The following is a 14,152-nucleotide window of genomic DNA, read 5'->3' on the forward strand; positions in this document are numbered from 1 at the left end:
TCTGAAGTTTTATTCCAAAACAACCATCAGCTACCACTCAAAGCAGCTATTGTAACAGAAGATGACAGTAAGAATGCAGTTTGGAATTTACATTTTGTTCAAAAATAAAGGAAATCGTACATGGTCTATTCTGAAAATAGTAGGACTCATTTTTTTTTAAAAAAAAATTTATTCATGAGAATAGAACAAACGATTAGAATTTTTCAAAGTAGCACCCTTCCACATCTACACACTGCTGCCAACGAGTTTTCCAGTTTTCGTACACCTCCAGGAACGCCTGGACCGGAATGCCGTTTAGCTCGTCACGGCTTCTTGAAGCACTTCTACCGATGCGTGATGCTTCCCCTTGAGCGTCGATTTTATTCTCGGGAATAGAAAAAAGTCTGGTGGGGCCAAGCTGGGGCTGTAGGGGGGCTGAGGCAGCGTTGCCACCTTGTGCTGGGCAAGATACTCCACTATGCGGAACGCTGTGTGGCTCGGCGCGGTGTCATGGTGCAGCCGCCAGTTGTTGACGATGGCTAGGCGGACACGAGCAATGCGTTTTCACAAGTCTTGTGAGGACTTCCACGAAAATTTTTCACTCACGACACATTTTCGTTGGTCTTGCTGGTCGAAGGGCGTCCGGAGCAGTCGTCGTCTTCCACTCTTTCGCTACCTTCTCGGAACAGCTTGTGCCACTCAAAAACACCCGATCTACCCATGGCAGCATCACCGTAGGCCTCCTTAATCATGTTGTGAGTCTCTTTGCCCGTTTTACCAAGCTTTACACAAAATTTGATCGCGTATCGCTGCTCCAGTAAACGCTCCATGATTCTCCGTGACGAGGCGTTTCCACAGGTGTTCACAGTACAAGCGACCTGCTCTCTTCAACAGCCGACTGCTGATTTTTCCCAGCGCTCCCAATATCCCCCTCCACCGATCCTGCGCGTGCAGACCACCTCTCATCCGCCCGTTCGCCCAGGAAAAAGCCAGTCCTACTGCTTTCAGAACAGACCAAGTATGTCTTAATGTATTTTTGCAAGTAAAACCTCTCAATGGCACACAAGCACACAGAGAATGTTTTCTGTACAACCTAAAAACCTTTCAGATTAGTACTTTCAGAAGATTGCTCGTTCAATTTAACAAAAACAAATAAAAGCAACAAGCAGCAAATCTACATGTTTATCCAATGCCCAAGAAATCTAACCAAAACATCCAACCACTAACACACTTCAGGCAACTTCAAAACAAGTTAGACAGCAGTGCACTACTTTGTGCATAGTGCAATATTGTTTCCGTTGACCTTCCACATAAAGTCAATAAACACACTTTATCACCCAACAGGGACTTACAGCCTGCTGTGAGAGAAGTGTTCTGCTCTCATTTATGCCTCATTTGTCCCACTAGCTATCTTAAAACTGTGGTTGTTGAACTAAACAGAGATAATAACAATGAATTCTGTTTCCTGCTGGTTGAATGGCTCCACGCTACAAAACCAGCAAGAAATCTCCATAACGATACAAGTATACTATGAAAATTGCAACATTCAGGAAGGCTTCTACTTTACTTCAGACTTTTATTACAATAGCTGAACACTGTTAAGACTAACTTAAGTTTTTATTAAACAAAAACCTACGAATTTAAGATTCAGACCATAATTATAGTTCAGCAAGAAACTCTTTTTATGTTTAATCTTTAGTTCCAAGAGAAAACTATAACCATCTTTCATATTTTTGAGACTATCAATTTCACAGTCAAGACTTGCAGTTCAAAAGGAAAACTACAGGTATCATATGTATTGCATTTTAACTTGAAAATTAAATTCAATCATAACTTTCTAAAAAGATGGCACACTTTTCTAATCTACTGCATAAAAACAGAAGTTTTTTGTTGTTGTTTTTGTTTTTTTCCAGCCCCTTAGAGAGCAGTTGTAAGTGGGTGAAGTGCACCAGACTGGGGATACCTTGAAGATATTGGTGGCCCATCACTAATCCATAGAGCAGGGTACCTGTACATAGACTGGGGTCGTGGGTGACCCACGGAGCAGGCGTACCAAGGAACTGAGCAGTGAAAAAAAAAAACATTACGCAAAAAAAACAGCAGAAAGCTACAATGCCATATCTCCATTCCTCCATGGAGAAATGTTGACAGACTCAAAAACCTACTGGGAAGGTAAAAAAATTTCACACTTGGAAACAGAGAGGATAGGTGTTTAATCATCCATGCATTTCTTTTGCTCCAAACAAGGTATCTGTAACTTTTTACTAACACAATATTACGTAAAGTCCCCAACAACAGTTGGGGAACAGGTTGCCTAGAGAAACTGTGGACGCCCAGCTTAACATCCCTGGAGACATTCAAGGCTGGATGCCCAGGCTGGACAGGGCTTTGAGCAACCTGGTCTCGTGGGAGGTGTCCCTGCTCATGGCAGGGGGGTTGGAACTAGGTGATCTTTAAGGTCTCTTCCAACCCAAACCGTTGTGTGATTCTCTAACTGATGGGAGAGGTATGTTGAGCTCAATTCTTCCAAACACACAAACATGACCTCTGTCAAGGGACTGGGCAGAAGTGGCAATTTGTCCGCAGTTGAACTACCACTTGACTTTACAGGAGAGGGATAAAGGACCCTGAAAAGGTTTTATCACTGAAGCCATAGCTCCAAAGCTCTGACAACTAGACACTGCCACTCTTGACCCTCTCATATTACCTATCACCTGATAAAACAGTGGGACATCATATAGGCACCTGAGTGACCAACAGCATCGTACTATGGGGAGCATGCAGGTGCAAGATCAGCCTCACAGCAAAGCATGACAAAACTGCAGCAGCAAAAGTGAGGGTAGGGGATGAAAAAGCTCCCTGCTCCCACCCTACAAACTGTGACTTAGAGGTGGCACGACATCCTTCAAAGATCTAGATACCTGAGTTAAGTAATTGCAAGCTGTGGAGAGAGATCTGAGCTCAGTTAGAATGGTTACAGGATGTGGAGCAAACTCTGGGAAATTTAAGTCATAGGATGTATCATTTTACTCCTCGACTGGGACAATGTCCATGCTGTATCCAATGAACATTGTTCACCACACATTTTGAGTCCTGGATGAAACTACAGCTCCTAGACCCAGATATACTGGATATCCAGTAGTGGTGTTACTCTTTGTTTGTACCTTATAATGGTTTTGTTTGAGTGTTTGTTCATATACTAAGGTATGGTGAATAAACTAAACAGTTGAGTCTCTCGGTTTGGTGTTTTACAAAAACAGGGCCTAAACCTTGGAGTAAGCAATACTAATCTCTGTAACATACAGCAAAGGGGAAAAGGGTGAAGTCTACAATAGAAATAAGCAAACCATTCCAGTGCTAACCCCCACAATCCAGCTGAAGGAGTATGCAGTGGAATTTTTCAAGTGTATATTCAGACTGCTACAATTTTATACCTACGCTCCGATTCTTAGAGGCAACAGGTGAAACATGATGTAGGTATAAACTCAATTCCTGATGATATGAGGGGTGGAGCATATAACCAATGTATGTTCACAGAGCTCTTAAACAAGCGTTTCTAATATGTGTAAGCTTACAAGACTTGTGTAGCAGGAGGCTGCACTGGTTAGGCATTGGGTGGAGGCCATCAGCTGCCTGGTGTCTCTTAGGACCTGTTCCAGTCAGCTTTGAAACGGTACAACAGTGAAAAATAATATAAAAATAAACAATCCCACTAAATCTTTAGCCATTCAGAGAAGTATATGGCACCCTGTTTCAATAGAGAGAGGCAACTCCAGTCATGTGGGACAGCAGATTCTTTGGAGGAGGCATGGCATGCCAAAGGGGTTGGTTACACATACCCCTGAGGGATTGCAGCCTGTGCTTTATCCACAGCACAAGAGAACTCCACAGGGACTGGGGCACTTGGGTGAACCAGAGGGCAGTAGCACCACAGAACACTGAGGCACAGGAAAGTCATTGAACAAACATCCCCAACCTCTTATGCCAGTCATTGCCTTGCTGGATGAGCTTGATTTGACTAAGTGCAACCCCCTGAAAAAATATAGGGCAAGCTGAGGGAGAGAAGGGCAGAGAAAGTGGTATTCATTTAAGTATTTGTGTAACTGTTTTGAAGTCATTTTTTTTGTTGGTGTTGGTGTTGCTTTGTTTGTTGTTTTGTTTTGTTTTTCCCAGTACTACATCAGTAGGCTTTTGTTGCCTCACAATAAACTCTATAGTTCCCTTTAAAAACAACAACAAAAAAAAGTTCTGCTTTTGGCAAGGTTAAGCAGAACAAAACAAAAAGACTGATTATAGCAGTTGGAAAACTAAAAAGAAACCAGAAAAAAAAAGAAAATGAAAAGCGAGCTTTACTAGTAAAACCTGTGTATCAAGAATAAGACAGATGCTTGAAAGCAGCATTTAGCCCAAAACTGTTTGTATTCTGTAGGGATGACAGACCAGATCCTTTTTCCTTGAGCCTGTGTTAGAAATCCAATTTGCAAACCACAAAGAATACTTCATTTGCTCTGTATATAAACAAAAGCCATGAAGGCAGAAATGCATTTTACAGCTGTATTATGCAAGCATCATTTTATTACACACAGGGATTCTGCATTGACATAAATACTCATTGGGTTGCAGATCTGGAAAAACAAAACATTTTAGATTTTGACAAACTAAAAATAGTATCAACATAACTGTTCCTAATTTCTACCATACACACAATAGTAAAATTTACAACTAGTTTAGGGTAAAATCTACTTGACTGTTACAAGTCAAACTGTTGCTATTCCTTGTGAAAGCTATGGGTAGCACTCAGGAATATACACCTCCTTAACCTCCTAGTTAAGTTTTAATAAAGCTTCAAAAAAATGCAGAGTACATACATAGACTATTTGGACAGAAAACTTACAGGATAGAGATCTGCTATAAATTCATGACTCAATTCTGCAAATATTGAAGAGTAGTAGTGTTTGTCTGTTTCAATAACAGTCTCCAATATACAAAAATAGATGATGTGACTGCCTGCAACAGTGTAACTCTAAGCTATTTCTGATAGTGTAATTTACTATATACATTTAGAATGTATCCACAAAGTACACTGCAGCAGACATTCAATGTAATCTTCTGGAGATATTAAAGCATTCTACTACCTAACTGAAACTTTCTGAAAAAGTAAGATGGATTAACCTGCAGTGGTTGCAATTATCCTGAACAATCTTCTTACAAACAGACTAAAGCAGTTTCTTTGGCAGTTACCTTATCTAAATGCGCACGTGTTGTCTTCACATGCTCAAGCTTTTTCTGCAAACTGAAAATAAGTAAAATTAAATGTCACATTTTAATAGCATGGATATAATATCATTATTTTGAAGTTTACAAAAACTCTTCAGCATTGCGGAGCAAAACTAAAATACCAAATATCAGTTGAACTGTTAATTTCATATTAATCTCAGAATAGTTACATTTAATTACATGGTTTGATCTCATTAATGGTTTGTGTTAGAAAGTTTGTCATAGTTTGACTGTTGGCTTTCCACTCAACACATTACTGTTAAGATTACATTATCTTATTTTTATCATGTACAAAACAGTAACAGATTTTTTTTCTACATGAGAAGAAATTTTAAAGAAGTGTGACCTATCTGGTCAACATATTCTTGTTTGAAGTTGTAGGATTAAAGCTGAGCATCAGCTAAAGAGCTAACAAAGTTCTCTAATCACAACAGACTAACTGAACTGTCAGACTGACTTAAAAGATTTGGAGATCCATTTTTATAAACAGGCTAACAGTATGGCCCTCTAATTCGTTTTTAGCAATCACGTGTCAGTGTGTAACTTCTATTGAGAATAGGTAACAGTTTGAATTAAAAATACTGTCGTGAAACAGCAAATCACATTAAACACATTGAAGTTCACAAACATTTTTCTGACCAGAACAGTTGCAACACTACACAGTACTCACTCAAAAATAAATTCATTGTAACTATGGATTCAACATCATGGAGTCACACACTGTACGGGTGTGCTGAGGTTCAAATGCAAGAAAACACAACCTCAGAAAGAAACTATTTTACATGAAAAAAGGATCACGATATTGGCGCTGTGACTTCAGTCACAGCAAGACGACAAAGATTTTTGGAAATTTGATGAAAGCAGACAGAGAAAATAAGTGAAATTTGTACACTGGTAAGAATGAGCTTAAAAAGGTTAAAAAAGTTCACATGCAAATACACTGTTTAGCCAAGTTAATCATCCAGGTGTCTTGACAGTGATAGAGTTCAAATTCTTCTCCTTCCTTTTTGGGTTCTTCAAAAAACAAAGCTCATGAATAAACAATCAAAATACCAATTTTAAATTATGCTCACAAGCACACCAGCACATTTTATACTTTTGTAGTTTTATGAAAGAAAATAAAAAAAAACTTCTGGTGTCAGGGGGATGTTTATTACTGTCAGCGATACAGAACTTTAAAAAATAAACGTAAGTATTAAATTATCACTCAAGGCATTCACCAATCTGAAATATGCCTGAATTCCTTGTTTGTTTGTTTAAAACATAAACACAGATTAAAATAAGCATACTGTTAACTCTTACTATAAGTATTTATACTTCAAATAATAACAATGTTGAATATTCCTTTGTGTATGAGCAAAAGTAGGAGCTTGCATCATTAGTGCAAGCAGGGAAAACTAACTAGAATCCGTCCATGTAGTGGACATCAGTTACTAAAAGTACTTTAGCAGAAAAAAGTACAAAACTATTGCCTGTGAGAATAGTTTTCAATTAAATTAGTACTATAACACTAACTGAAAATACTACATGCCAGCTTCTATTCAACTCCAGTGAACAGCACACTTTTACTGCAGAGCGTGTCTTCTAATTTAAAACTGGTCTTCTCTTCAACATTAAAGAACCTGGGGACTTCAGGGAACCAGGAACACATTATACCATTTGCAGTGGCTTTGAATGCTACGGCACTTCAGTCCCTCTTGGTTTTCTGTGAAAACTAAGGTCTCCAGTTCTTCATGATATGAAGTGAGAAAATTTTTCAAAATCCTCTTAAGTTTTAAGAGAAACTTACAAGTCAGAAAAAAAAAAAAAAATCAAAATCTGATTCATTATTAGTAGTATTAAAGCAAAACTTAAAAACCTTTTGTTGCATGCATGTCTAGTGGAAAAAAACACTATTATTTATAAAGTGACAATGTTACACAACTGACCGAACTAGAACTTGTACCAGAAACTCTGATGTAGTCTTTGCCAGCGTATGTCTATTTCATGCCTGCATTTATACAATAAACATTATTTCTGATAAACAACAGTGGAATTCTTGCCATACCTTATTCCAGATAGACTGTCAAAAGCATGCAGGTCCAACACATTGGAGAGATCAACTCTACACAAGGGAACAACAACAAAAAAAGAAAGCTTTGTATTTTTACTGCACTTAACCATTTTGCATAGTTCAATGAATCATCTTTGAAATAGCTAGTGTGTTTTTTTTTCTGGTTTATTATTCTAATGCCACCAAACACAAGCAGCTAGCCTTAATTTTGGACTTTGGTGGTTGGTGTTCTTTACTACAGCGAAAAGCAACTTTTAGTTACACAGTCATATGTAAGCACAAAAATGGAATTTTGAACAATATAGTTTAAAAAAATAAAGGTCAAGAAAGTATTTCCAGAAATATAAAATCCCTCATAATGGATGCCTGAATAATATTATGTTCCTATACGGGAAAAAAGATCTTGAGGTTCTTCCTGCAATTAATCTGCACCCTTAATATTTACTAATATAATTCTTCAACACGCGTGTGCACTAGAAGTCTGGCAGATACACAAAATACTGCTGAAACACATGCAGCTGTACTGACACACAGCCAAGAGAGCTGAAGTTTTCAAATTTACATCTTGAGCTAAGTATATTCCCCTTCATCAAACCACTGACTGGCCCTTTCTGTGCTGGAATCCTGGAGCTTTATTAAAGTAAGAGTCTATATCTATTTTTTAGACTTTTCAGTGCACGTGTATCTGGCATATACCACCGTGAGACCAAAGCAGCAACTTCAGCATTTGCTGCCCTGGACATGAGCTGGCTGTGAAAAATCCACACTGCTTGGCCACTGAATTCTCTGAACTAGAAAACCATGAGTACTTACAGGCTGTCATTTTCAGTGAGTGGATTTCAGGAGAACATAAAAGCCATACACCTAGAAACACAGTTATTTAAAAGCTACTCTATCTAGAGACTTTGTTTGAGAACACAGGATGCTGGCACTTCTTTTCAGAAATGGCCATAGTTTAATTTTATTTTTCAAATACTGGTGGAACAAGGTGGAATACCAAAACTTCACTCAACGGAACAACCAAGCTGCGTCTACTGAAATAATCACTAGCAATACGCTATGATGTAAATGTTACTGTGAAGAATTTCAGCTCTAGTATCTGAAGCTAAGACTGATGAAAAAAATGTAATTTGGAATAGGCAGCACTGATCATATTTACTTGTAAGAATAGATACCTGCAACACCTGCATAAAAATATTTTGTTTTATAAAAGAAATATACTCATTTGATTTGTAACAAAGGTTTCACTGCTCATAGCAACTGACAGCTTTATAAGCATATTTAATGTTGCTGAAGACAAGGAACACATCTACAGACAAGACATTAAAAAGAGATTTCTGGAGTGTAGCCAGTATTATTATGAAACTTTTATACCCAACAGTAGCTTTACAAAACTGTATCTAAGATGAAAGGTTTATAATGTAAAATGCATAACAAACCCTCTATAAAGTTCAAGATTAGCTTCATTGCAAACTGTTCGCAGCAGTCTTCTGAAAACTTGTATTTGGTTTATAGAAACACAAGTGATTGTTTTTACATGTTGGATTTTGAGAGACAAAAGCCCAAATTAAAGAAAAATGTTTTCAAATAGCATGATGATAAATTATTTTGGTGCCTGTTTCACTTCTGAAAGGTATCACTCACTGAAGAGTATTTATTGGTAAAATAACAGTTATCACTGAGGATTGTACCTGAGGTCCACTTAATCTAATCTCTCTAACATTGGTTGGCATCAAACACTCACGGGAAGTACAGATGTGAGCATTACACCTCACATACAGGATTTCCCTAACCCCCATGGACAGATATTAATTCAAGCCCCAAAGCAGTAAATTTAGTATGCTCTTCAAAATTGCTAACCACTATAGATTTTTTTTTGGCACATTACAAAAATCTTGGCCCCGAAGTTGTAATCATCTCCTTCAGGGAGTTAGATCGATACACATTAATAAAGTTATATCCTGCATAAATTGTGTAAGAGCTTTCTTCCCACCCCCAAACACAAAGAATTCCGTTGATGATTTCTGTTCTCTGCCTTGCAGCAGAAGAACATGGAACTCTTGACCTGCTTTCTCAATATCACTATTTTCACTAAAACTCTCATGTTGTCCCTTCTTTGATTTCAGCTTGAACAATCTATTACAAGTCTTCTTTCATAAAGACTTCTTTCCTAAGCCCTAATTTACTTCCCCACTCATTGCCATGTGTAAAATTTCCCATTCTTCCTAAGATGAAATCCAGGATTTTAAAAATTAATATAATGTTCTGAAATGCTTCCTTAACAGGAGAAAAGGGAAATGCTACAACTGCATCTCTGCAACTCCATCACTTCACAGCAATTTTACACTTGCTCTTAACCTTAAGGAAGATGCTAATATCTTTCAATTTTTTAATATAGAATCATGGAAGGGACCTTAAAGATCACCCAGTTCCGACCCCCTGCCATGGGCAGGGACACCTCCCACCACACCAGGTTGCCCAAAGCCCCACCCAGCCTGGCCTTGAACACCTCCAGTAATGGGGCATCCACAGCTTCTCTGGGCAGCCTGTACCAGTGCCTCACCACCTCCTGAGTGAAGAACTTCCTCCAACCATCTAATCTAAATCTCCCCTCTTTTAGTTTAAAGCCATTCCCACTTGTCCTGTCGCTCTCTGCCTGAGCAAAAAGTTGCTCTCCATCTTTTTCCTAAGCCCATTTTAAGTACTGAAAAGCTGCACTGAGGTGTCCCCAGAGCCTTCATCTGCAGGCTGAACATCCCCAGCTCTCTCCACCTTTCTTCACAGAAGAGGTGCTCCAGCCCTCTGATCAGTTCCGTGTCCCTCCTCTGGAGTCATTCTAACACATCCGTGTCCTTATTGTGCTGGGGAGCTCAGACCTGGTTGCAGCTCTTCATGTGGGGTCTTCAGTGGGCAGAGCAGAGTGGTACAATCCCCACCCTCTGCCTTCTGGCCACTCTGTTGATGCAGCCCTGGACGCAGTTGGCCTTTTGGGCTACAAGGCTCATATTGAGCTTTTCGTCCACCAGAACCCCGAAGTCCTTCTCTGCAGGGCTGTTCCCAATGAGTTCTTTACCCAGATGCTACACTTAGGCTATAGTTAAAGTACATACATACATTAGATGAAGAAATGTCACTGCACAGAGATCATATAAATTGTGAATAATACAGAGATCTCAAAAATAAGATACTCAAATGTGGATATTATAAAATTTGTGACCAGCGTTTACCTCAGAAACAACCAGGCCTCACAAGTTACTCTATATACAAGATCTGGGTCACAAGGTAGGAGAATAAATGAATTCCTGCCTGTAACACTCCCTTAAGAATCTGCTACATTTCTGGAATATGCTGAAGCCAGTAAATTATGTCTGCATTAGCATTTCTCAGGGAATAAAAACATTTGGAAAGTTTCTAAGTAACAGCATTACTAAAAAGCAATTTTAATTATTAAAAGTTACATTAATATTAAACTTAGACCAAAATGCAGGTTTTGCTAAAATAACACCCATGAAACAGGATTTGGTACCTAGTAATACTGGCCAATCTAATACCTTGATCTCTGCGTCTCTAGAATTTTGACAAGTCCATTTATTGACCTAAAATAAAATAGAAAAAAAGCAGAAGTGTAAAAGCAATTGTAATAGACAGATTTTTGACCAACATGACCAACAATTTTTTGAACAATTCGACCACGTTAAGAAGCACAAGAAAGAGCACCACAACAACTCCAATGCCATTATTAACAAATCAAACAATCCCATAGATATCCCAAAAGGCTTTGCTTTTGTGACTTTTTTATATCTTAAGATTGAACTTCGCAAGTTCTAACAACAAAATTAGTGAATAGTGTTTTCTTATGCAAGACTCCTGATACACACTGAAACACATTTTTACTTTTTTTTTTTTTTTTTTTTTTTAAGAGGAACCATTAATAAAGTAGCAAGGTATTACTCCATTTTAATATTTTCTTTACCGGTTTATTGAGAAAGATGGTACAAGCCTTTGATCGCTCATTCAGTTCAAACCACTGGTTCTTTCATACCCAAGACAATTATTCGGAATATATTCTATAACCATTTGTATTGGCTAATGAACACATATCTACTAAGAGATTCTCCTCCTCCTACAAATGGTTACTCAGAAAAATGGGAAGAGCTGCCCCAAAATAAAAGAAAGTAGACACTTAAGACAAAGGCCTTCCCTTATTAGATAATATCAGGTCTTATGCAGGCAAGCTGTTAAGACTGTGGAAGCTCATAAATGTAATGGGCATGACTTCAAAAGTCTCTTTTGCAGTCTCTTTTTCACTGCTGACTAAATGATGTATCAGAATAATCATGAGATCTAATTTCTGGATTAACAGCAAGAACTAACTGTGGTTACATAGTAAAATAACATTTGAACCAGTATAGCATTACAGTTAAACCAAAGTTTCATACCTGATAGATGTTCTGACTTTATTCAATTCTTCCCCTGAAACCAAATCTGTTTTATTGATGATTATAAGATCAGCTAATGCAACCTGCCTATATGTTAAGAAAAAAAATAAAAGACACTTGAACAAACAAATTATTTCTGTAAGGCAGAAGCAACATCTCTCCCATGTGAACATAGAAGTATGATATTGTTAGTACAGAAGGGCAAGCATTAATCAAACAAGAACATCATGGAGTATAACTACAACACTATTGACTTCACCTCCATGTAACTCCTCTCCTTTGACAGAATTGAGTCTACTAAGCTACAAAGGCTTGATGTAGAAAGGTTAAAAAAGTCATCTACTCCAAAGTGTTTGGTGATTTATGAGCCTAATTCTCTTGCACGTACTCTTCATAAAGTCATATTTGAAGTCCCTGCTTTATGAGGACTGCTATTACTACAATTACATTTATTCATTGTGGCTCCACATTTAATAAACAAAATATTTCTCTATCTCCCATTCTACTTTGACTATCTGACAGATCCTAACATGTCATTCTTTTTTGCCCCCAGTACATGTTATTTCCCCATATTTTATGTAAAATTCCATCTCTCTTAAAACATGTATTAGAAGAGTTAAGATGGAACATGAACTCACTTTTGCTTTCTACCTCATTAAATCAATGTAGATTGGTGTAAAAGAAGCAAAAAGCTTTATAAAAAAAATAATTAAAATAATTAATGACCTTCCATACAGCGCAGTTGCAGACAACAATAAAAAAAAAAGTCTTTATATCCATACCGAGATGCTTCATTGACAAGGCCATCTGGTTTCTCCTCTGTCAAGTGCTAGACAAACAATTGGATTAAGGATGTTCAAATAACGGTCAAATTCATTTGCACATAAAGCAAGCCAAAAATATTTCAGCCAAGGTATGATTTTCAACAAGGAATACGGAAGACTACATCTTGGTTATTTTAATTACTTTTGAAAAGTTTATATATTCATCATTACAGAAGCTTAACATTTCTTTAATGAAAACTTTTTAAAAATTATTTTTAATTAGAATGCCAAAGAGTTAGAAAATTATAGTATAGTATTTATATTTAGTTAACTATATATAGTGTGTGTATATATATATATATACATATACACACATACTATCAGTGTGCTGTTGTTTTGTTTTTGTTTTTGTTTTGTTTTTGTTTTTTTTTTAAACAAAAAACACAACAAACAAAAACTATTTCCTGATTGTGCACAACCTAAGCAGATCATAACAGGATGACTGGAAGGAAACCTCTCCTCTGACCCTTCGTTTCTAAGCTTCTGTATATTGATTCTATCAAATCAAACATGGTCAGACTTGTTGCTCTGAAAAGGACAGTGCCAGTATCCCAAACGTCTAGACCTGAAAATGGAGAATTATCACTTCAACTTGTCCAACTGTTTGTCCTTGATTTAAAAGAAATGACTATTTCAGGCTGTTGAGTGACAATCCTATTAGAGTGACAGCCCACAATGCCAATTATAACTTCAGTTTCTGTCTGACTGACTGGTCACAAGGTACTATTTGTCTTTTTAATGATGTATTGTTTTTTTGAAGCATGACACCCTTAGATTTCTGCCTATTACCTCAACGCCCCTGCTTGTATTGCTTTCAGAATTCTGTGAATCACAAGAAGCTCCTGAGGTCAAGCTTTGTAACCAGAGAAACTGCAAAAGGTATCAAGTCCATAATGTAAAGCAGAAGTTATTTGCTTGGCATATAACTCAAAAGTCTGAAGTTCTATCATTCTGGGCAGATGTCAAGATTGTACAGAGCTAATGAAAAATAATATAAGAGTTTTCATTGAGCAAAGTTAGTAACACATAGAAAAGCTGAATTTTTCAATTTTTGGTTTTGTTTTCTGGCATATTACATACAAGTTTAAACATCAAAAATTTATTTTCCTTAAAAATTAAGTACAGCCCTGTACCACACAAGTCTATTTGATTCAAGCCAATAAGTCAGCATTGTGCAAGGAGAAAGTTAAACACAACATTTTTGCAAGTAATACAACACATCTAAATCAATACAAGGGTGCCCAACTGACAAGTGGAGTGATTTAAAACATTGTGACTTGTTCTAATAGTTGATCTTATTTTAAAATTGGATCCTTTCTGTGATGGCAAGCTTGCTCTCAGACCCTCCCCTTCATTCTTCCACCATCTCCTTCGCAGAAAACCATGCAGAACACATTGTCTTACATTCACTGAGCTAGCTGCTAGGGGACTACAAGAGTACCATACTAGTTAGTGCAACATAAATTGGTAAAATGATAGGTTTGCACCCTTTTGCTAAGCCAGCTACTGGATCAGCTCAACTAAAACAAGAAACCAAATAGCATGAACAAAATAAGTCCTTAGAAAGGAGGGATCATTTC

General features: G+C 37.4%; 1 protein-coding gene across 3 annotated transcripts in view; it reads right to left on the reverse strand.

Moving 5' to 3' along the window:
- Window positions 1–14,152, reverse strand: part of ZNG1A (Zn regulated GTPase metalloprotein activator 1A) — a 28,936-nt gene that overhangs the window by 6,640 nt on the left and 8,144 nt on the right. For all 3 annotated transcript variants that reach the window (XR_005261651.2, XM_038170470.2, XM_072030860.1), the window contains exons 7-11: window positions 12,531–12,577; window positions 11,749–11,835; window positions 10,861–10,905; window positions 7,304–7,360; window positions 5,221–5,272 (exon numbers count right to left, since the gene is read on the reverse strand). Coding sequence is in view for 2 of the 3 variants with exons in the window: in XM_038170470.2 (XP_038026398.1) it covers window positions 5,221–5,272; window positions 7,304–7,360; window positions 10,861–10,905; window positions 11,749–11,835; window positions 12,531–12,577 (288 nt within the window). In the remaining variant the exon portion in view is untranslated. The remainder of the gene's footprint in view (window positions 1–5,220; window positions 5,273–7,303; window positions 7,361–10,860; window positions 10,906–11,748; window positions 11,836–12,530; window positions 12,578–14,152) is intronic.

Source organism: Anas platyrhynchos, chromosome Z (genome assembly GCF_047663525.1).
Source record: "Anas platyrhynchos isolate ZD024472 breed Pekin duck chromosome Z, IASCAAS_PekinDuck_T2T, whole genome shotgun sequence".
Lineage (NCBI taxonomy): Eukaryota > Metazoa > Chordata > Aves > Anseriformes > Anatidae > Anas > Anas platyrhynchos.